Consider the following 25,941-nt stretch of genomic DNA (forward strand, 5'->3'; position numbering starts at 1 on the left):
TTAATAATTACGATTAATAATTTTAACTAATAATTAATAATTATGATTAATAATTATAATTAATTATTAATAATTATAATTAATAATCAATAATTATAATTGATAACTAATAATTATGATTAATAATTTTAACTAATAATTAATAATTATGATTAATAATTTTAACTAATAATTAATAATTATAATTAATTATTAATAATTTTAACTAATAATTAATAATTAATAATTATAATTAATAATTAATAATTATAATTAATAATTATGATTAATAATTATAATTGATAATTATACTTGATAATTACTAATTATGATTAATAATTTTAACTAATTATTAATAATTAATAATTATAAGTAATAATTAATAATCATAATTAATAATTATAATTTAAGAGAAGATATTTTTTAAGAAGAAAGACTTGTAAAAAATTTTTTTAAAGAAGAAATTATTAATCAAACAAAACAGGGTCCTTTAGGGTAATAATAATAATTATATTAATAATAATAATTAAGGAATAAGTTTAATAATTTGGGTTTGAAGCTACTTAATAATAAAAAAGTGTTCATTTGTTCAACAAACCCTTTTAATAATAATAATAATTAATAATAATAATAATAATAATAATAATAAATTGAAACCTCACGTAAAATCACCGCCCCTGTATATAAATAAATTATAATAATTATTAGTAAGTAATATCGACACAGAAGATCAACCTGAAGATCATCACCCGAAGATCCATCTATCACTATTACCGTAGCCGTAAGAAAAAATAACTCACGTGCCTGGTAAATGACCGTAATGGTAATCCCGGGCTCTGTTATTTTCAGACGTGTCGCCGAGGCTCCGGTACTCGCTCCCGGGGATCCACTCCGGAATATTCAGCTTAGAGAAGCCTTTTCCTTGCCACAAGTGCGGAAGGTCCTACCGGAACAAAGGCTCTCTCAAGCGCCATCTTCACGACGAATGTGGGAAGCCGCCGCAGTACATCTGCAGCATCTGCGAGAAGGGGTTCAAGCAGAAGGCCAATTTCCAGCGGCACAACGCTACTATCCACGCTCATCTTTTTTCCCCGGCGCCTTAATATTATTGAGTGATATTATTATTGAGTGAATAAGTATTGATTGATTGATCGATGGGCTGGATAAATTTTTTTAAGGTTTTTCGGGTAAAATGGACGTTTTTTCGGGGGGATAAAAGAGAGCTGGAGGTGGAGAAATTTTTTTTTTTATCAAGACGATATTATTTTAATTAAGTTGATAAATTTTTTTTAATAATTTTTATGGATCAAGATTTTGTTTCTTTAATCAATTTTTTTTTTTGTTAGTGTTACTTTTTGTAATAAGTATTTTTAATAAATTAAATTATTGTCAAATTTTATAAAAAAAAAACAATTGATTAAAAAAAAAAATCTTGATTCTAAATTAATTTTGAAAAATTTTATTTAATCAAAAAAAATATTTTTTTTTTTTTCAGAAAAAAATTTTTGAACAAATTTCTGAATCAAATTTGTCCAAATCAAGGAAATTTTTCAGATCAATATTTTTGGAACAATTTAAATTTAATTTCAAAATTTTTTTCGATCAAGAAGATATAATTTTATTTATTTTTAATTAAGTAGATAAATTTTTTAAAATAATTTTTATGAATCAAGATTTTGTTTCTTTAATAAATTTTTTTTTGTTAATGTTAATTTTTAAATTAGTATTTTTAATAAATTAAATTATTGTCAAATTTTATAAAAAAAATTCAATTAATTCAAGAAAAAAATCTTGATTCTAAAAATTAATTTTTTTTAATTACAAAAAAATATTTTTTCTTTCAGAAAGAAATTTTTGAACAAATCAAAGAAATTTCGAACAAATTTAATTGAAAAAAAAAAATCAAATTTTTTTACCCCAACAAAAAAAATTTTTTTGCCTCCTATCTCAATTAAGTGTTCAGAAATTACCAAAGAAAAAAAAAGTAATTTATTTTGATAAGAATTTTAGTGAATAAAAAAAAAACTTTATATTCAATCACAAATAATTAATTAAAAAAATTTTTATTTGACCAAATTTAATATATTTAAAATTGATTGAATATAAATTAACCTTTTAATTCACTGTAACTTCTGAATGCTTTTGTTAAAATAAATAAAAAAAAAAATTTCCATCTTAATCAAAGAACCAAACTTTTCTGTGAACCAGCCCAGTAAATATAAAAAAAATATATATATTATTATTGTTAATTAAATATGAACACAATAGCCAGACCATAAATATCGACGTTTTAAATAATGATTGTACTACAATATCTTATCACCTATTATGCAGCTAAACTCACATATTATCCTAAATAATAACAATAACAATAACCGATAATTATAATTAAAAATAGTTAAATAACAGTAAACCGTTCCACCATAATGATTCAATAAATAATTGTTAAAAAATATTGCTCAATCTTATTTGTATTTTACTGCGTTACTATTAAAGTTATAAATTATAATTAAAAAATGAGCTTATTTTCAAAAAAGACTGAAATCAATTGCACGTACTTAATTTTAGATTAGAAATTTAAAAAAAAATGTAGCCCCTAAGGGGTAGAAAAATGTAAGACAATTGTTAATTAATGAATAAAATTATTTGATTTCAGAACCCGAATTGGAAACTCTTCAAGAAAAAGAAGAAGAAGAAGAAGAAGAAGAAGAGCCGAGATCTCCAGAGCCACTGATGATCGTAGACACTTCCGAGGCGCTTCCAGCAGAGCCAGATTCTTTTGATAATGACAGCGCGTTTGATCCGTCAATTGAAGAAAACGGCGAAGAAGATGACCTGACGATGAACCTCCAGAAGATAACTGCGATCTTGGACCCCCAAGACCCTTTGGAGACTCCTGGCTCTTGTTTGGACGACATTGCTAATCTGGAGTACGAGGACGAGCTTGCGGACCCTGATGATCCTTCTACTTCGGAGTCTAGGAGACGCAGGATCAAAAAACACGCTTGTCCGCAGTGCGATAGGAAGTATACTAATAAAAGTACTCTGAACAGACATCTTCGGGAAGAGTGCGGGAAGAAACCTCAGTATACTTGTCGCTACTGTCACAAGTCCTTTAAACAGCGGTCCAATTTTCAGAGACACATTTGGACTATTCATGGATGCTTGCTCACTACTATTGCTTAATTAAGTTATTTAATATTTATGAGAATTCATTTCTTTACGGAAAAAATTAAAAGAAAAATTTCATTATAAATTTAGATTAGTCGCGTTATTAGTGCCAAAAGGGTGTATAAAAAAATATACGCTTTTTTGGTTTTGCAAAACTAAAAAAAATTTTTTTTTCTTTCAATTAATTTGGGAATGTACACGGAAAAAAGAAAACAGCTGCCCAATTTTAAAACACAGTTACTGCAAAATTTTTATACCTGATTTTTTCTAGTATTGCTCCATTTTTTATAACTTTTAGATCTTAGTTTCAAGTATTTTTTCTTAAAAATATTTATTTTCAAGTATTTTCTATTCAAAAATCAAATTTTCCATACATTTGGCGGGCAAACTTTTTTTTAATAAGAAAAATTGAAAAAAATTTTTAAATGTTAGTTACTGTGTTTCGAAATTGGGCAGCCGAAAACTCGAAAAATTACATTATAAATTGTAATAAGTGTCCTGTCGTATTAAGGTAGTAGTCTGGTAACTTATGCCTATTTTCATGACTTCTTTGGAGGGTGATTTTTTATAGGAAAATAAAAATTAGAGTGTTTTTATTTACATGTTGAAAATATAAAAAAAAATTTATTTTAAAAAATTTAATAGTTTATTACTATTATTATTGTCACTCGAAGTTGGAACCTCAAAAAAAAATGCACGTGGGTGGCCCGGGTCCTAACTTTTTTTCTACTGAACCGATTACTTTCAAATTTTAACAGGCTGTTCTACACACTTATAGTTCTCGTCGGTACTAACGAGAATTTTTTTCACCCCTAACTTTTTATTTTACAACTCTTTCTTTGCTAAAATAAAAGGACTTTTTTTTTCAAAGTCCGCCACTTTGTTATTTACCCTTGAAATTTAACTTCAGTACTTCCGACCGGAATGACATGTCTATAGATTAAGAATAATCACGAATATTTAATTTCAGATAACATCAAGAACCAAAATTACCCGGGCCGCCCACGTGCATTTTTTTTAAGGTTCCAACTTCGAGTGACAATAATAATAGTATTAAACTATTAAATTTTTTCAAATAAATTTTTTTTTATATTTTCAATATGTAAATAAAAACACTCTAAATATTCAAGATAATTCATTTTTATTTTCCTATAAAAAACCACCCTCCAAAGAAGTCATGAAAATAGGCATAAGTTACCAGATTACTACCTTAAAAACTAAAAAATTACAGTTCGAAATAACATTTTTATAAATTCAAACTTTGAATGTCAATTTTCAGAGCTTTCAATGTAAATATTACACTTTACAATGTAATTCTTATAAAATCTGTAATAATTACAATCTAAAACTGTAATTTTTACATTTTTACATTTTATAATGTAATTTTTTGAGTTTTCTTTTTTCCGTGAATAAATTTGGTTGAAAAAAAATTTCTTAAGTCAAAAAGGTGTAAAATAAAAGACCCAATTATTGACACTGGCTTAGTTGTTTGACACTTGCAATTTTATTCTAATTAAAAAAATAAAATATTCTCAAAAAATCAATTATCTCAAAATTTATAATATAAAAATTATATTCATTAGTTTATTAGAGTTGATTTGTTTTTTTTTTTAAATTAAAATAAAATTGCAAGTGTCAATAACTAGGCCAGTGTCAATAACTGGGTCTTCTACCTTATATAAAAATATAAAAGTAGCTTTTAAGGACTTCAAAACGTCGAGATTTAATGAAAAATTTGTTTTTTGAAAATGGAATTGAAAAAACTATCACAGCCCAATTTTTGAAATTTTAAATTTTTTTAATGAAAAGTTTAAAATTTTATTTTTAATTTTTTCAGGGAATTTTTACAAATTCAAAAAATTGAAAATTTTGAAAAATTGGAAAGTGTTTTTAGTCTAATTTCCAAAAATCAATTTTTTTTAAGGTCTCAAAGTTTTGAATTCTTTAGAAGTTATTTTGACTATTTATATATTCGCCATATATACGCCAAATTTTATAATTATAATTTATAAAGCCAAAAAGTTGCAGGTCGAAAAAAAATTTTTTTTTGGCGTTTTTCAATTAGATTAAAAGTTGATTGAAGAAAAAAAATTTTTTTATACGCCTTTTTGATATTAGTAAAATTTTGAGTAACATTTTTAAAATTCAAACTTTCTTAATGTTCACAGCTGTAAATGTAATTCTTACAAAATTTGTAAAAATTACAATTTAAAACGTTAATTTTTTTACATAAAGCGCCATATTACATTATATAGTGTAATTTTTCCCTATTTCTTCTTTCCGTGATTGATTTAAGAAGCGCAGAAGAGTTAAGATTGATTTTTTGTAATTCTTTTTTATGTTTAAAAATTTTTGAGCCTGCTAAGTATTTCTCTTTTTTTATTTATTTTTTTTTTTTTTTTTCAAGAATTTTGATTTGAGTAGAATTGAAAGATTTTTTGAATTTTATTTTTGAACTTTGTAAAACTTGGTAAATAAAAAATGATATTTTTCATGAATTTTGTGTTATTATTTCAATTATTTCAATAAATCGGCTTGAAAATTTTAATTAAAAATTTTTATTAATGAAGAAATTATTATTTTAGTTTCTAGGATTGTGCAACGAAGAAATTGGGCGCCATAAATTTTGGAAGAAAAGAGGTTCGAGAAGAAATCAGTAAATAAGGTTCAAAAAAAGGTTTATAGAATTGAGAGAGGTAAAAAGTTTACTGCTACGACAAACTTAATATTTGATAAAAAAAAAAAAAAAAAAAAAAAAATATATATTTGAACTAAAAAAATAAAAGTTCAAATTTTCTAAAGCCTAAATTTTGAAAACTAACCTGAATTAATTATAAGAATAATTAATATATAATTATATTATAATTATAATTAATATGTAAGAAGAAATTAGTAATTTTTGTTGAATTTTTACTAATAAAATCGCCATTTTTTTTTTTATTTTTCAGGCTCTCAAAGTACAGATTATTACAAGCGCATGGGGAAACACAGATGTCGTCAATGTGGAAAAGAATACCGGTGGATGCAATCACTCATAAGGCACGAGAGAGAAGAGTGCGGAAAAGCGCCCCAGCATCAGTGTCCTTTCTGTGGTCTAAGGATGCGACACAAGTGGCTATTAAAGAAGCATATTTTGAATTTGCATCAATTTGCTTTATAACTTTTGATAATAATTATCAAATAAATAGATAAACATGTGATACACGGAAAGAACAAGATGACACCAGATATCATCCCGGATTATACTCAGTGATATCTGTGATAAAAAAAATTTCAGATAGTAGCTAAAAAAATCTAGATTATACTGCATGATATCTGGATTATACTCACTGTAATCTGGATTATACTCATTGTTATCTGGATTATACTCATTGTAATCTGGATTATACTCATTGTAATCTGGATTATACTCAATGTTATCTGGATTATACTCATTGTAATCTGGATTATACTAGCTACTATCTGAAATTTTTTTTCATTCAGTATAATCTGAGATGATATCCAGTGTCATCTTGTTCTTTCCTTGTAGGTATAGCCATAATTTGTCATTAAAGACAAATTTGAGGACTGGGGAAATAAAGGATAAAGGGGCGAGCGGGGACCTTACTCAGTAGGAATTTTTCGGTAACCGAAAAAATAATTCAGAAAGCCCAGACTGGGACTCGAACCCGGATCGTTTGGTTACGCGCCAAAGGCTCTACCAGTTAAGCTATCCGAGACATTGTCCGTAACTACCATTCAGTCACCTAATAATATTTACTATTATATTTAGTGTATATTGTTGTATATATATACATAGTTGTATGCCAGTGCATACTTGACTGTGTCTACTCTGACACATTGTCTTAAAAAAAACATTTTTTAAGTAAAATTTACTTAAACCAAAAAAATTTATTTTTAATATTTGACAATTTTAAATATTTTATTTTTTAATATTTGACAATTTTTTTAACAAATAAATTATTAGAAATTAAAAAAAAATTAATAATTCAATTTTTTAGAAAAGAAATAATAAAACTTTTAAGTAATTATTTTTAAGAATTTTTCTACTCAAATTAAGAGTTAAAAGTTCTTCAAAATTATTTACTTGATTAAAGTAAATTTTTTTTTCTATTTAACAATAAAAAAAATTATAATTGCAATATTTTAAAAATAATTTTTTTTTGTTCAATAGAATTCAAAGGTATATTAATGCAGTACCTTTATAATTAAATTTGGTAAATATTTACAAGTAAGCTCAACCATTTTAATGTTCACTTTTTGAACGAAATTTCTATATAATTTTGTTGATATATTTTTTTTTGAAAAATACAAAAAAATGAACAATTAAAAAAAAAAAAAAATTGATTATCACAATTTTAATAAATTTTCAAAAAAATTTATAAATTTTTTAGAAAATTGTGATATTCAACTTTTTTTTTTTTTTAATTATTCGTTTTTTTGTGTACTTTTCAAAAAAAAGATAAAATAGAAATTTTATCCAAAAAAATAAAAGCCAAAATTTTTCCCAACTTTTGAAGGCAAAAAAAAAGCTATTGAAATCTTTATTTTATTCTTTCTCGACATTTTTTATTATAAATGTGTTATAAAAACAAGCAGAATAAAAAAAAATTGAAAATGTAAATTTTTCACCTAGTTATGCCCCAAAATGGGGTTGACCCTCTTGTAAGTAATTACCAATTAATTTTTATTATTATAAATTGTTTATTTTTAATTTATAGTTACTAAAGAAATCCCAGTCAACTCTGTTTAATAATATTCATTGAAAAAAATTAAAAAAATTCGTTATATCCAAATTATATATCTACAAATATATACTGAGAAATTGAAATTAAATAAAATTAAAATCTCATGATAGTGAATTTTTTTCAATGAATATTTTTAAACAGGGAAGAGATGAAACGTCCAACTAAATCAGAATAATATTCTGATTCTATCTCTTTCCAAATATCTTCCATTTTTTTATTTATTTATTATGTCTGAACGTGATCAAACTTACTATTAATAAATGAAAATTGTTCCTAGCACAATTGTCAACTGATTTGTACAAATTTATCACTAAATAAAAAAGTGAATTTTTTAATTAATTAATTATAGGAAAATTAATTATTACTTTGCATTGAAATAAAAAAATAATTAATTAAAATTTTATTTGCGAGTTTCAGCAAAAAATTTTCTTTAAATTCTTACTGACAATTTTTTCTCTGTTCGCAGAAAACCCGAGGGCGGATTACCACAAGCGGTACAGAGGGAAGTATTCTTGCGACGACTGTGGTAAGAGTTACACATGGAAGCCCTCGTTAACGCGACACAAGCGCGAAGAGTGCGGCAAAGATCCGCAATTTTCCTGTCCATTTTGTAAGATTAAGATCAGAAGAAGCGGAGTTCTAAAACGGCATTTAATCCACGTTCACAAGTGGGCTTCCTACAGCGAGACTTCTAATTTATTTTAATTTAATTTTACTGTAATTTATTTATTTAATAAATTATTTAAATAAATGTCGGAGTATTTTTTATGTTCTTTTGAAAATTTCCAATTTTTGTGAAGAAATAAAAAATTTGAACGAAACTAATGAGCTTCCGTTGGTTCTAGGTGATCGGCGCTACGTGTGCGGCATCTGCGGAAGGGCCTATGTGTGGAGAGAATCCTTAAGACAGCATCGCAGACTCGAGTGCGGAATCCAGCCGCAATTTAAATGTCGGGTTTGTGCCAGGCCGTTCAAACATAAGCATCATTTGAGAGAACATTTGAGAAGAAAACATCAGTGTGATATTTAATCGAGTACTATTCTTTTTTTAGGGATGTTAATTGAACTAGCGTCAAAGAGAGATAAAAAGGGTTTTTTTTTAATCTTATTTTTAATAATGTTTTCTAAAATCTAAGTTTTAATTTTTTGCGCTAAATTATTGCACTAAAAAATAAAAAAAATTCTTGATTAGAGTGTAAATTTTTTTGGCTTAAAAAAATATTTCTTGAATGAAGTCAAAACAATTTAATCTTTTACAAAAATTTTTTTTTTATTAAAAAAAAACTTTTAAATGAATATTATAGTAAGTTAAAAATATTACAATAATTCTCATTGAATTTAGTTATTATTCTAGAGATCATCTAAAGAAGAAATAAAAATTTGGGAAAATTCACGTGAAATAATAATATAATTTGATAAAAAAAAAAAAAAAAATTTTTTTTTTTTATAATTTGATAAAAAAAAATATCAAATCTGGACTGATAAAAGAATTTCTTAGCATTTAAAAAGATTTCTTTGTATTTAAGAAATCATTTCTTAGTATTTAAAAAATATTTCTTAGTATTTAAGAAATATTTTTTAAATACTAAGAAATGACGTTTAAGAAATGATTTCTTAAATACAAAGAAATCTTCTTAAATGTTAAGAAATCCTTCTATCAGTGTATATTAAGAAAATTATTTGTCCAGGATAGTCATACGATAAAATCGGTTTTTTTTTTTAGTAAAATTTAGTATCATTACAAAAGTCTTGAATTTAAATTTGTATTTTTTCAAGGTTTCATATCATTTTTATCGATATTCAATTTATTATGATAAGTATTTAGGCTGCATTCGAAAATGCTCTATCTCTAGATACATAATTAAAAAATGACCTTTTATCTTGTGAACTATTGACATTATTAAAGATATAAACTCATCCCGATCTTATAATCATCGAGACCTTTCATTTGAGTACCCAAATCAATTTTTTAAATATTTATATATATTATATATATGTATAAATGAAAAATATATCAAAAATGCATGTGGGTACTCAAATGAAAGCTCTCGATGAGTGTAACATCAGGATGAGCTTACATCTTTAAAAATATCAATAATTAAGAAACGACCTTGCATCGTGTGAATTATTGACATTTTTAAAGATATAAGCTCATCCCGATGTTACACTCATCAAGAGCTTTCATTTGAGTACCCACATCAATTTTTCATATATTCATATATATTATATATATGTATATTGAAAAATATATCAAAAATGCATGTGGGTACTCAAATGAAAGCTCTTGATGAGTGTAACATCGAGATGAGCTTATATCTTCAAAATATATATTATATATATGTATATATGAAGAATATATCAAAAATGCATGTGGGTACTCAAATGAAAGCTCTCGATGAGCGTAACATCAGGATGAGCTTACATCTTTAAAAATATCAATAATTAAGAAACGACCTTGCATCATGTGAATTATTGACATTTTTAAAGATATAAGCTCATCCCGATGTTACATTCATCAAGAGCTTTCATTTGAGTACCCACATCAATTTTTCATATATTCATATATATTATATATATATGAAAAATATATCAAAAATGCATGTGGGTACTCAAATGAAAGCTCTTGATGAGTGTAACATCGAGATGAGCTTATATCTTCAAAATATATATTATATATATGTATATATGAAGAATATATCAAAAATGCATGTGGGTACTCAAATGAAAGCTCTTGATGAGTATAAAATCAAGATGAGCTTATATCTTTAAAAATGTCAATATTTAAGAAAGGACAGTGCAATTTAAAAAAAATTCATTATTTAATAAAGCAAAATTTTATTTATTTATACTTTCCAAGTCACGGCAATCACACAGTGACTGCACGGTTGCTAGTAAATAATTTTCCGCATGATTTACTAATGTTTAATGTCATAAATAATTTTTCAAGTAAATAACTATTGATCGCTCGGAAAAAAAAACTTTTTTTATAAATATTAATTAACAAATAAAACATTTAAATTTGCAGATTTCGTAGCGTCCTCAGTGTACCCTTGTCGGCAATGCGGAAAAATGTTTTTCAACAAGAAAACAATGTGGAACCACCTCGCGATTTGCGGAAAGGAGCCGCAATACCCCTGCGAGCCTTGTGGAATCCGTTTCAAACACAAGCACCACTTGACGAGACACTTGAAAAGTGATAAGCACAAAATTTCTAGCGATTGCGGGAGCCTGATCTTCTCTGACCCGAACAATCGCCCGTTTGACTTAAAAGACTCTAAAGAATGGTTCTTACAGTGATCTCTTTCATAAATTAAAATTATTAATTATTTATTAAAAAAAAAACTTGTAATTATTTGTAAAATAAAATTTATGTTTGTTAATAACACTCATCTGCCGTACTAATTAAATTTTGAGTAAGAAAATTATTTCTCGCTAAAATGGAATTAATAAAGAGAAAAAAAAAAGAATAATTTTAATATTAATTTTAATTTTTTTTTCCAGTTTCAAGTAAAAATTGGAGCTGCCAACAATGCGGGAAGAGTTATTATTGGCGCGGGTCGCTAATGAATCACATTAGGGTCGAGTGTGGTAAAGACCCGACCTTCGAATGTGTAATTTGCGGGCGGAAGTTTAAGTACAAGCATCGATGGCAGTATCATATTTTGTCTGTTCATGGAATGAAAATTTAAAAATATTTTTTTTAGGGCTTTAAAATTCATATTTTTTATTAATTAAAAATTTTTTTTTGTAAATAATTTATAAATAAATAATTTTTTAAAATTGTTGGTATAAAAAATTTTCAACTAAAAAAATTTTTGAAACTTATAATAAATAATTGTAAAAATTCAGTGAATTTTTTCTAACATCTATTTTCTTTTTCAGATTTATTTTGGAACACTATGGAAGGCTACGAAACAGGAACCAGCGAAGAAAAAAAGACTTATCAATTTTACGACCCGAATTATCAGTATACTTGCCAGAGATGCGGAAAGTCTTACAAAAGCGCGGGCTCACTGTCAAGACACAGGCACTACGAGTGTGGAATCGAGCCTAAGGAAAAGTGTAATCTGTGTGGGAAGAAATTTCCTCATAGGTTTAAGCTCACAAGACACATGGTGTCCTGCAAAGCCAAGCAGAAGTTTGATTGGAGATTAGGACAGTAGTTTGTAGATAAGAGAAAAAAGCCGTAAAAATGGCGCCTGTATTTTTAATATTTATTGTAGACTAACTGCGAAATAATTAATTAATTATATTTGTTTTGTTATTATTAATAGAACTTTGTGATGCTGGTACTACTGTCTTGTGTGAAATAATAAAAAGAGTTGTCTGAGAGAGGAAGGTTTACTTGATTAAAAAATAATAAAGCGAGTGGCAAATTATTTAAAAGCCGTGGAATAATCAGTGAGTTTGTGTGTCTTGTGTTGGGATCTGACTTTTCTTACGCGCCTGGGGATTTTTAGATTGTTTTCTAGCTCTTCTCCGTCCTTGTGAACCGCCGGTAGTTTAAGACTTATCAATAGTAATAATAATAATGATAATAATAAAAATAATAGTAATAACAATAGCCGTATTAAGTGGCTTGTAATTAAAAGTTATTATAATTAGTGTGTCGAATAAAAGGTTACTGATGATTTAAATATTTTGTTACAGATGGGGATGGATATTTGCCGGCGTCTCAGTCCTCGTCGGACAACGAGGAAATTTACCCGCAAAATCTTCTTGGTGTCGCGTACAAAACTTCGGTTAATAATTCTAAAGAAGTTAGAGACGACGACGGGAAATATGTTTGCACTAAATGCGGAAAATCATACATCGCCTCAACCTCTCTGAAGCGGCACCAGCGGCTCGAGTGCGGAGTTGACCCCGCTCAGAAGTGTCACATTTGTAACAGGCGCTTCAGACACAAATTTGTTCTCACCGCTCATATTAACAATTGCGAGAGAAAAGTACTCGGGATCGAAGTTATTGAGATCATTAAAAAAAATCCTAATAACTCCAAATCCTCATAAATATTCTGATTTGTAACCCATGCACTTTTTTTATTTTTTTTTTTTTTTATTATGTTTGTTTTTTATTAATATTTTCATTGATTTTTTGTGTTAATCAAAATGTTTTGTGCCATGGCTTTTTCAATGTAATCATACAATAATAAATGTTTTTCAACCTTTAATTGTTTGGTTATTTAATAATTATATTAAAATACAAATATTTCATTTTAATTTTACAAATTTTTTTTTTAAATAATCCAATTTTTTAATAACAAATTTAATATTTTTTATTTTCAGATTCAAAATTAAAAATTCAAGAGATTTGGAGTTTAAGCTCGTCGATTGGGCTTCAAAAATATTATTTTACATGCGAAGTATGCTACAAAAAATTCACAGACCAGGCTAATTTCCGCCGCCACCGGAAATTCAGCTGTAAAGACGCGTCTCGTAAATTTGAGTGTGAAAAATGTCACAAAAAATTCCGCCGCCAAGATACTTTAAGAACTCATTTAATTTCTTGTAATAAAGTTAAAAATCAATTTCATTGTCTAAAATGCGACGCGACATTTCGTTGCAAATATTACACAAAAAAACATATAGCTTCTTGCAGAGGCTCATAAATTAAATTTTGTAATTATTTTTCTAAATAAATTTATTTTTTTTTTTTTAATAGACAAATTTTCTACTCACCAATAAAACGCCCCGTAGTTTTTTTCTTCTTCCTTTCTTCCTTGATTTTGGGTTTCTGTAAAATTTTAATAAATTGAGAATATTAAAAGAATATTTATGTAAATAAATATTAAATTATATTTTCAGGGTACTGGACATTCATTCCAGCTGGACCAATTGGACCAGCGATGCCTGAATATCCGTCAATTGTTCCGGCGCAGGTAGCACTAATCTCAACGCGTTCATCGCGGAGAAGCAAGGCAAAGATGAATTTCAGATGCGACAAGTGCGGAAAACACTTCCGCTCGCGTTATCATCTTAATCGTCATTATAGTTTGTGTGGAAATACACTGAAAGCTTTCGGCTGCAGCAAGTGCGGGCGAAAGTTCAGGAGAGAGGATTATGTCAAAAATCATATGATGATTTGCAATGGGCGTTTTTAATATTTTAAGATGTATTTTTTTATAGAAAAATATTACACGGAAAAAAGTAAACTGTAAAATTCACTCGGATTCCGGTTTATAATTTATTATCGAAAATGTGATTAGTAGTTTTCACTATAGTGAATAACGACTCTTTCATCTTAAAAAATTACAGTTTCAAACAGTAAAAATTGCCGTTTCAATACATAGTCTATACTATGAGGAGAAGAAGAAGGTCTCACACTCGGAGAAAACATTTGAAACAGTAAAAATTCTACTCTTAAAATATATATTTTACCAGTCAAAGCAAATCAATAATTATAGTTTGATTTTTAGCGTTGCGTTTAAAATTTACCGTTTTACTTTGTAAATATTGACGTTGCTTGCATAGAAATTTAGTAACTGTAGTTTATATTTTTTACATATCATAAGATCATTTTTTAGGTACCAAATGATAAATATCAAAGTCAAAATTCTTAATTATTATACTTTAACATTTTCTACTTTCACATAGCGAATATTATTGTTTGAAATAAGGTAAAAGCCCCAATTATTGACGCTATAAGAGACAAAGTTATGATTTCATTTTTTTTAACCAATCAAATATAAATATCGATGAATTTTGTTTGTGGTAATGTCTTCAGTAATGTTTTAACTAATCAATTTCTTTTTTTAAAATGATAATCAGTGATATTTACTAATTAATTTTAAATAATTAAATATATGATCTGGATACACCAATTATTGACGGGTTAAAAAACTGATTGATCTAATTATTGACGCCCCTTCTGAATATGCGTCGAATCATTTGGTTATATTGTTATTTATCAAAAACTTGATATAAAGTAATCAATATTATTAAAGTTAATCAATAATAATTTCTATGAATAAATAATTATTATGAAAAATATAACAATTTATTTAAAAACTTATTTAACACTAAAACACGCCGAGTTATTTGACAGTTAAAAGCCTTGAATATAATCGCGTATATAACGTATTTTATACTTAAAAAAAAAAGGCGTCATAGCGCCGTCGATTGGCTGTCAATATGGGATTCACCATAAAAATTATGAACTAGTTATTGACTCCCATTATTTAAATATCGTAAAGCATACAATTAATTTCGATTATTTAATTTTATAAATATTTCATATATTGTTAATTAAAAAAAAAAATAGATCATATAATTACATGAAAAAATTAATTTAAACTCGGCAGTTAAAAAAAATGCTTTTCTAACCAAAGTTGTTAAGAAAATAGACGCTCGTAAGCTGATTTGATGAACTGGTGCTAACTTTATTTTTTTTTAATAATTAATATTTAATATTTTGAACTAAATGTGATTTTTTTCAATTTTTTAATTAATTAGAATTTCATAAAAATTTATTTGATCGTTATTCTTATTACAGATAATTTAATATATTTAAAAATAATTTAGGGTGTCAATATTTAGACCCCCGTCAATAATTGGGGCTTTTACCTTACTATTTTCTTCCATGTAAATAATAAATTGTAGCATTTAAATGATAAATATCATAAAGTGATTGTTAAAAACACGATTTTACTGTTTGAAATGGTAATTTTTACCCGTTGATCATTACTTATTATACATCGACTATTATTTATTACAGTTTAATTTTTTCGGCGTGTCACTATAGTAAATAACGTCTCTCTCATCTTAAAAATTACAGTTTCAAACAGTAAAAATTCCTGTTTCAATATATCGCGTGCCTAATGCCAAAAGGGCGTATAAAAAGTTATACGCCCTTTTGGCTTAGCAAAACCAAAAGGGCGTATAATTTTTTTTTTTGGTGCCTATCCTTTTGTAAACATGTTCTAAGCCTGAAACTGAAAAAAAAATTTCCAAAGCCAAAAGGGCGTATGTCTCAAGTTATACGCCCTTTTGGCTTTAGTACACTGAAAATTTAGTGATCTAAAATCAAAAGGGCGTATAATTTTTAACTTCCCGTTAAGGTGTTTTTCATTCTATGCATACATATTATGGATTTTAACACCAATTTTACGCAACGGAATCGGTGGTTTGAATTTTTAGGCGAGTAGAGCGTACCTACGCTTGCGCTTAAAGTATACAATTAAACAAAAATATATCTTTTATTGCAGCTACTGCGGGCAAGAAATTATTATAATAATTCGAAGTTAAAAAATACTAGAAAAAACTAATATCAAAATACGGAAAGTTTATTGGGGTACAATTCCTGCACCTTCTATACGTGCATGTTTTACATTTTCGTCTGAAAAAAAAAAAAGAAATTTATAAAAAATATGAACATTTTAGTACGCGAAAAAATTTTTAATTCATATAATTTTTTAATCATTGGTCTGTCCAAGATGATGAAAATTTGAAGTTACTACCATCGAAAATGTTGACTTTTAAAAAATTTTTTTTATACAAATTTTCTCCGAACAATTTTGAAGACTAATTTTCGAAGTTTTGAAAAATCCTGATTTTTTTTATACGCCCTTTTGGCTTTAGACCGACAATGTCCTAAAGCCAAAAGGACATATATCTTAAGATACGCCCTTTTGGCGTTAGTACGTCAGAAATTTTTTTTCTGCAGATCTTTACATTTCGAGCGATTCTAGAAAGAATGGCAAAAAAAAATTTCTTTATACGCCCTTTTGGCATAAAACCTTATCTTACTGCTGTAATACGCCCTTTTGGCATTAGGCATGCGATATAGTCTACACTATGAGGAAAAGGGGAAGGTCTCACACTCGGAGAATTTAACATTTGAAACAGTAAAAAGAGCCATTCGGCAGCCGAAATGGAAGTAGATTTCATAATTTATTACTAAATGCCTAGCAATTGAATAAGAAAAGATTATATATATATTGTGTAAGGATGTACAACAATTTTTGATCATTCCGACATAGAGTACTAAAGATATAGTTCGATTTCTATGAAATTGTTCCCATTTTTACACGCTTTACATTAGCTTCACTTGTATGTCAGTTTGTCAGTTTGTCAGTATGTCAGTATGTCAGTATGTAACTCTCCGTGGGTAATCTGCGCGCCTGCGGCCTTCCTTGGTTCTGGTAGCCGTTTCTCAGGCTCGCTCTCCGAAATCGAACTCTGATTCCCCGTATTTATAATATTTATAAATAATTATTTTTTTTATTAGCTTCACTTGTATATCAGTATGTCAGTATGTCAGTATGTAACTCTCCGTGGGTAATTTGCGCGCCTGAATATTTTTGATAATCAACAAATAATAGTTTAAAAAAACTAAAAAATCACGCTTTTATAAATAAACCAAACTAAAAAGTAAAAATAAATAATAGTTTAAAAACTAAAAACACGCTTTTTATAGAAAACCAAACTAAAAATAGAAAATAAATTTAAATTAAGAATAGTGTTAAAAATTTCAATAAATATAAATTAATAATAGTGTAAATAAAAAAATGTATTTTATTTTAAAAAAAGCGTGGGGTGCTTTTTAAGATATTATCAAAATGATAATCACTCTACTCATATCTGTCAATAAAATATTTATAACTATTGGCACCATGCACCTCACGCTTTTTTTAAAATAAAATACATTTTTTTTATTTACACTATTATTAATTTATATTTATTGAAATTTTTAACACTATTCTTAATTTAAATTTATTTTCTATTTTTTAGTTTGGTTTTCTATAAAAAGCGTGTTTTTAGTTTTTTTAAACTAATCGACCGATTTCGCTCATCTTCGAACTTAACCTCGGAAATAGTCCTAAGAATGAGTATGTTACGTTTTATTAAGATCCGTACAGAATTGCGGGAGTTAGAGTAGAGACAAGGCCGGTTATATCGTATATATATATATATATATATATATATATATATATATATATATATATATATATATATATATATATATATATATATATATATATATATATACATATATAAACTTTTGAACCATATGCATTTTCTGAATCTGCTTGACGAGCTGAGTCGAAATATAGCAAAATTTTTCAAAAGTTCCGTCATGAGGACCAATGCAATAGTTAGATTTCTATGAAATCTACTAAAAATTCTACTCTTAAAACATATATTTTACCAGTCCAAGCAAACCAATAATTATATTTTAATTTTTAGCGTTGCGTTTAAAATTTACCGTTTTACTTTGTAAATATTGACGTTGCTTCTATAGAAATTTAGTAACTAGATTATATTTTTTACATATCATAAGATCATTTTTTAGCTACGAAATGATAAATATCAAAGTCAAAATTCTTAATTATTATACTTTAACATTTTCTACTTTCACATAGCGAATATTATTGTTTGAAATAGTATTTTCTTCCATGTAAATAATAAATTGTAGCATTTAAATGATAAATATTATAAAGTGATTGTTAAAATCACGATTTTACTGTTTGAAATGGTAATTTTTACCAATTGATCATTACTTATTATAAATCGACTATCATTTATTACAGTTTACTTTTTTTCCGTGTATCCATGACTTTAATTCATTTAAACATTTTTTTTTCATTTATAATTTTCAATAACTAATCTTAATTATGCGCAAATAGAAGATCATAAAAAATAATCTATTAATTGATTAATTTAATACAAAAATTAATTTACATATACTAATCAATTTTAATTTTGATAATAAGTTAATTTTTTGATTTACTAATAATGATTTTTGTAAATTTTTAATACATTTTTTTACATGTTTTTTTTTTTTTATTTAAAAGCGCAATTTTTGCATTAAAAAAATTAAATTAAAAAAAAAAATTGATCCTTTAAAAATTCTAAGTGCGTATAAATTTTTCAATAAATTGCATTACTAATTTACAAATTAAAATGTATTTAAATTAGGATGAATTTCCAACAACTCTGTCAATTTAAAAAAATACAAATCTACAATTTTGTACCCATGTATAATTTTTATTTCGTAGAATAACTAATTTTCCTAGATCCAAAGTAACTTTTTAAAATAAAAAATATTCTTCCTAACCTTAAGAACAAATACTAAAAAGAACTTTATTTTCTAGCGTTCGCTGTGGAACAGTGGAACGGAACGAACTTCACGCAGTGGTACGAAGTTCCAGGGAACGACAAGTTCCACATGTGCCAAACGTGTCGCAAGTATTTCTCCTCCCAAAAGAGTCTGATGCGCCACGTGAATTCTATGTGTGGAACCAACAACGCGCAGGCGCACGAGTGCGAAAAATGCGGAAAGTTGTTCGGCAGGCGCGACAACATGAAGCGACACTACGACTTGTGCGGGAGCGCTAAAAAGTATCCATGCTTAAAGTGCAATAAGAAATTCAGCAGGAAAGATTATATGAAAGTTCATGCTACTTTGTGTTGCAGTTCTAATTAATTTTTTTTTTTTTTAAGAAAAAAATGGAATTAATAAAAAATATTATTTTATAAAATTAAGTAAAATTTAATATTTAAACTGTATTATTAAAATTTATCTAATAAAATGTGTATTTAATTAATTATTCATAATTTTTTTTTAATAATAATAATAATAATTTTATTTTAATAAATTAATAAAAAAAATAAAAATTAAGTTAGTCGACATTTAAAAATTTTTATAATTTTTTTTAATTGTAAAAAACTTGAAAAATTATAAGTGCAATTTTTATAAAATATTTTTTAGTTCTAATTTAATAAAAAAAATTAAAAAAGTCGGCTAACTTTAGTATTATGTAAAGAAAATAATTAAAAATTCAAATAATTTTTATTTTTAATTTTTTAACAACAAATTATTATAATTATTATTTATTTATTTATTTAATTGGTCATGAACTCAAAACTTTGCAGCAATCCAAAGTTGATCCAAAAAATCTTAATATAATATAAAAAGTAGTGTATTAAACACTAAATCACTCAATCAAGAAGAAATTAAGAAGAAATACTGACAAATTTTTTTTTTCAGCTTTCGGGTACCAATTCTGGCCAATAAAAACAGAAGAACACCCGGAAGAAATAGTAACAGAGGAACCTAACCAATCAACGAGCCCAAAGAAGCGCCGCGGACGGAGATGTGTCCTCAGCTTGAATTATATTTGCAATTCTTGCGGGAATAAATACGCAAGATTGAGTTGTCTTCGCCGGCATCAAAAAGAGTGCTGCTGCGAGCCTACTCTAGAGTGTATTATTTGCCAGCAGAAATTCTTCCGCAATTACCAGCTTAATGCCCATATGAAACAATGCCTTAATCGCATTTAAAAATTTTATTTTCAATTCTAATCAAATATTTTTAATATTAAAATTTATAAAGTTACCAAAAAATTAATATTTTTTAATTAATTGTTATGTTATTCATTGTGCTATTTTAATAAATATTAAAACTAATTAATTAACTCTTCTTTTACACAAATACAAATTAACTTCTTCGTAGATTGCACAGCGAAAATTAAATTAATTAATTTAAATTATTTAAATTAATTAATTTAATTTATTTAAATTAATTAATTTAATTTATTTAAATTATATAACTTAAATTAATTAATTTATCTAAATTAATTAATTTCAATTAATTTAAATTAATTAATTTCAATTAATTTAAATTAATTAATTTAAATTAATTAATTTCAATTAATTTAAATTAATTAATTAATTTAAATTAATTAATTAATTTAAATTAATTTATCTAAATTAATTAATTTCAATTAATTTAAATTAATCAATTAAAATTTTTTAAATTAATTAATTTGAATTAATTTGTCTAAATTAATTAATTTCAATTCATTTAAATTAATTAATTTCAATTAATTTAAATTAATTAATTTCAATTAATTTAAATTAATCAATTAAAATTTTTGAAATTAATTAATTTAAATTTTTGAAATTAATTAATTTAAATTATTTAAATTAAATTTTTTTAAGTAATTAATTTAAATAATTTAAATTAATTAAATTTTTTAAAATTGTATTTAATTTTTTTTTAATTAATTTTTTGTAAATGTTAATTAATAATAATATTATTTATTTTGTCTAAAAAAAAAAAATGTAAAAATTCCTAAAAAAAAATTTTTATTCAATTTTTATTAACAAAAAAAAATTGAATTTTTTTCAGGCCCGAAAAACAATCGGAGAATTCAAGAGATGAATTACTTCCTGTACCCAGAATTAAATTACCAACGCGACGAGCTGGATATTCTGAGGCCGAAAAAGCTGCGATTGCACTACTGTAGCGGATGCGGGCGATCTTATACACGTGTGGACAGCTTAAAGAGACACCAATTAAAATGCAATGAGTATTTGATGACTACTCTGCAAGACAGCGGAGCTGGAAGGAATGAGGACCGGGAGTATTTCTGTGAGAAATGCGGAAAGAGCTATAGAAGAAGAGATTCTCTTTTAAGACACCAGAGATTGGTGTGTTACAGAGACAAGGTTTATGAAAAAAAGCGAGAGAATAGGAACGCATAAAAAAACAAAAAAGAAAATTGTAATTAATAAAATAAAAAAAAAATAGATCTGAATAAAGAGAATTTTATAAAAATTTATGATTATGATTGTAAATATTACAATATTTGTGAGTTTAATCAGGGGAATTTGGTCGAAAAAAGGGACTAATGAGGTGTCGTTGGTTACAGAGATGCTGGAACAGTACGAGCAATGGTTCCCGGAACGAGTGAAACCGAAGAAGGACGCCAGAACGAGTGGGACATATGTGTCGGCATCTGTCGTCAAGCCGACGCAGTTGCACGTCTGCAGCGCCTGCGGAAAGAGGTACAAGTGGCTGGACAGCCTGAGGAGGCACCAGAGGGTCGAGTGTGGGAACAAAGAAAAACGATTTTCTTGCTACACTTGCTCCAAGAAATTCAGACACCGATATGAGCTCAAGAACCACATATCTGCTTGTCATTAGCCGCTCGTGATAATCTTCTAGGGAGTCAGTAATGATAGAGGATTTTTTTATATTTAATATTTATTAACTATAAAATGACTTTGCATCTTGCGAATTATTGACATTTTTAAAGATATAAGCTCACCTCGACATTACACTTATCAAGACCTTTCATTTGAGTACCTACATCAATTTTTCATATATTTTATATATGTATATATTTCACAAATACTATATATGTAAAAAATATAAAAAATGTCATGTGGGTACTCAAACGAAAGCTCTTGATGAGTGTAACATCAAAATGAGTTTATATCTTAAAAAATGTCAATAATTAAAAAATGACCTTGTATCTTGTGAATTATTGATATTTTTAAAGATATAAGCTCACCCCGACATTACACTCACCGAGATCTTTCATTTGAATACCCACATTAATTTGTTATATATTTATATATATGAATATATGAAAAATATATCAAAAATTGATGTGGGTACTCAAATGAAAGCTCTTGATGAGTGTAACATCAAGATGATCTTATATCTTTAAAAACGGCAATATTTAAGAAAGTACAGTGCAATTTAACAAAAGTCATTATTTAATATTTAATAATTAAGAAATTACATTGTATCTAGTCAACTAATGACATTTTTAAAGATATAAGCTCACCCTGACATTACACTCATCGAGACCTTTCATTTGAATACCCACATCAATTTTTCATATATACAATATATTTATATATATTATATATGTGTATATATGAAAAATATATCAAAAATGCATGTGGGTACTCAAATGAAAGCTCTTGATGAGTCTAACATCAGGATGAGCTTACATCTTTAAAAACATCAATATTTACGAAAGTACAGTGCAATTTAACAAAAGTCCTTATTTAATAGCAAAATTTTATTTATTTATAATTCACAGTTCACGGCAGTCACGTAGTGACTGCAAAGTTGCTCTTATTTATTAACTGTTAATAAATACTTATTAATACCCAAATAAATATCTATTGAATATTAAAAAATATGTATTAAAATTAAATAAACTAAATAACTGTCTTTAAATAATTAAAATTATTAATAATTAATAAATCCTTCTATCAGTGTGGTAAAACTTTAACCGGCCGAGGATTACTTCCTCCCCCAAATTAATTTATTTATTTATACCTCTACAATCATGAGTTAATAAACTGTTTCCGATGAATAAAAACTTAAATTTATCCCGTTAATCTTTCGCATGTCAGTCACTAGCCAATTATTATACAGAGCATCACAATTTTGTCGCATACACTTTTGCTTTAATTAACTAAGACTATCTGAACAGACAATATCAACTGGACTGCCAATTAAAAACAAACCGGTTGGTTAATTGTCATTTTAAGTAAATAGAGAGTTTACTTTCTGTTACAGCCTGGGCTTCTTTACCCGAGACGACTTCTACGGGCTTTTCTCTTCTAATAGTATCTAATTTAAGTCATAAAAAAAATTCTAATAAATTTTTTTTGTCTTTTTTTTTTCAGGATGGCTGAAACCTAAGCGCTATACTTGTAAATTCTGCGCTGGAGACTTTGGCTGGAGGTTCGAGCTGGAGGAACACATCAAGACCTTCTGTATTATCAAAAAATTCTATTTAAAAAAGTAAAGTTTTATGTTATTACATCGGAGTTAATCGTGCTTGGCGGTTTATGGTCAATGTTTGTCTATTTTAAATTCAGGAGTTTTAAAAAAAATTTTTCGAAGAAAAATTTTTCTAATTAGATAATTGTTTTTTTTTTTTTTTTTATTTTCTTAGATGCTAATTGGCGGCGCCAAAGTCTTCTTTTGGACCACCAGTCTCCGGGGGAGCTTCTCGGAAATTCTCCTGGGGGTTACTTCTGTCGGAAGTGTGGGAACAGTTACTCGAGGCTGCACTCGTTAAATCGGCACATTAAATTTGAGTGCGGAATTGAGCCACAGTTTGAGTGTCCTTTGTGCCATAAACGCTCCAAACATAAGCACAATCTTTTGCTTCACATGCGAACTCATCAGAAACGCTAATTAATACCAATCTTCCTTTTTATTATTATTATTCTAAGAATTATTGTTATATTACAGCCAGGGCGAGAAGTTTGTTTTGTAAATATTTTTTTCTAGGCAAAAAATACTTATTAGTTAAGTAATTTTATCTGTGATTTATATAAAACCGGTATTAAAAAAATTTTTATTTAAAATTTTGGTAATTTTTTAGAAGCTTCCATGATTTTTGACTATAAAAAATTCTAAATTTAAAGATAAAAAAAAATATACTCTAAAATTTAATTTAAAAAATATGAATTTTATGGGACTTCAAAAAATAAATCAAATGTTGGTTTATTAAATAATGATTTTTGTTAAATTGCGCTGTATTTTATTAACGATTGACGTTTTTAAAGATATAAGCTCATCCCGATGTTACGCTCATCAATAGCTTTCATTTGAGTACCCACATGCATTTTTCATATATTTTTCATATTTACATATATATATAACATATATTTTGAAGATATAAGCTCATTTCGATGTTACACTCATCAAGAGCTTTCATTTGAATACCCACATGTAATTTTGATATATTCTTCATGTATACATATATAAATATATATAATATATATAAATATATGAAAAATTGATGTGGGTACTCAAATGAAAGGTCTTGATGAATGTAATGTCAGGGTGAGCTTATATCTTTAAAAATGTCTATAGCTCACAAAATATTTGTTAAATTGCATTGTACTTTCTTAACTATTGATGTTTTTAAAGATATAAGCTCCTCCCGATGTTACACTCATCAAGAGCTTTCATTTGAGTACCCACTTCAATTTTTGATATATTTTTCATATATACATATATATAATATATAAAAATATATGAAAAATTGATGTGGGTACTCAAATGAAAGGTCTTGATGAGTGTAACATCGGGATGAACTTATATCTTCAACAATGTCAATAATTAAGAAATTATATTGTATTTTGTCAACTTATATTTTTAAAGATCTAAGCTCATCATGATGTTAATATCATCGAGACCTTTTATTCGAGTACCCACATGCATTTTTGATATATTTTTCATATATACATATATATAAATATATGAAATATATGAAAAATTGATGTAGGTACTCAAATGAAAGGTCTCGATGAGTATAATCTCGGGGTGAGCTTATATCTTTAAAAATGTCAATAGTTCACAAGATACAAGGTCATTTCTTTATTCTTTCAATAATATAGATTTATTTTAAAATAAATAAACAATTTGAATTTTTTATGGTCGCTCGCTAAAAAAATTACCAAATTTTTAAATTTACTCAAAAAATAATTATCAACCGTACAAAGTATTAACTATTATTTAATAATTATAATAATTAAGTAACCAAACAGTCTGATACTTACAAAGTTTATCAAACAAATAAAAATAAAAAATAGAAGAAACTATTTTAAGCAATCAAAAATTGTTAAGCAATGTTAAGAGTGTCCAATAAATAAATAAAAATAAATACCGTACTTTTAATAAAAATTTAACCGTGATCGATTTTATTCGCATGTTAGTAATCTACTGCATTAAAAAATAACATCACGCTAATTAAATAATTAAACTAAAATAAATGTCAGGTTGATAAAAAATGAGTCAATTTTTTTGTTACAGTTTGGGGCCCGCCTCAAGTCAATATCGAGGTCCAGCTTCACACTTGTCCGAAGTGTGCGAGGACTTACTCGCACAAGTGCAACCTAATGAGACACCTGAGACTTGAATGCGGAGTCGGTCCGAGATTTCAATGCTCAAGCTGCGAAAAAAGATTCAAACATCGGCACCATCTTCGAGATCATGAGAAACTTCATACCCATCACTGGGGCTTAGATACTCATATGTAAATTATAAAATAATTTTATTTGTCAATACTTAAATTTTTATGTTAGTTATTATTGTAAGAAGATACCTCTATGCGCCAAAATATTTATATATATTCATTTATTATATATGTAAAAAAATTAATAAATTATTTGAATTAAATTTTTTATTTTTAACTAGCAACCTTGCAGTCACTACGTGACTGCCGTGACTTAACTATAAATGAGTAAAATTTTGCTTTACTATAAATAATGAATTTTGT

General features: G+C 26.6%; 2 protein-coding genes across 2 annotated transcripts; both read left to right on the forward strand.

Annotated features, from left to right (window-relative positions):
- The first annotated feature begins 1,133 nt into the window (after nt 1–1,133).
- LOC123262923 (zinc finger protein 771-like) lies at nt 1,134–3,165 on the forward strand. Its single transcript, XM_044725415.1, has 2 exons — nt 1,134–1,137; nt 2,636–3,165. Exons 1-2 carry the CDS (start codon nt 1,134–1,136, stop codon nt 3,163–3,165), a joined length of 534 nt encoding a protein of 177 aa, XP_044581350.1.
- Nucleotides 3,166–11,797: 8,632 nt separating this feature from the next.
- Nucleotides 11,798–25,702, forward strand: LOC123262928 (zinc finger protein 841-like). The gene is made up of 9 exons (XM_044725423.1): nt 11,798–11,960; nt 12,549–12,782; nt 13,703–13,888; nt 18,991–19,311; nt 19,887–20,102; nt 21,030–21,264; nt 21,506–21,732; nt 23,605–23,775; nt 25,476–25,702. The coding sequence occupies exons 1-9, from the start codon at nt 11,798–11,800 to the stop codon at nt 25,700–25,702; spliced, it is 1,980 nt and encodes a 659-aa protein (XP_044581358.1).
- Nucleotides 25,703–25,941: the final 239 nt, after the last annotated feature.

This window comes from Cotesia glomerata, linkage group LG4 (assembly GCF_020080835.1).
Source record: "Cotesia glomerata isolate CgM1 linkage group LG4, MPM_Cglom_v2.3, whole genome shotgun sequence".
NCBI lineage: Eukaryota > Metazoa > Arthropoda > Insecta > Hymenoptera > Braconidae > Cotesia > Cotesia glomerata.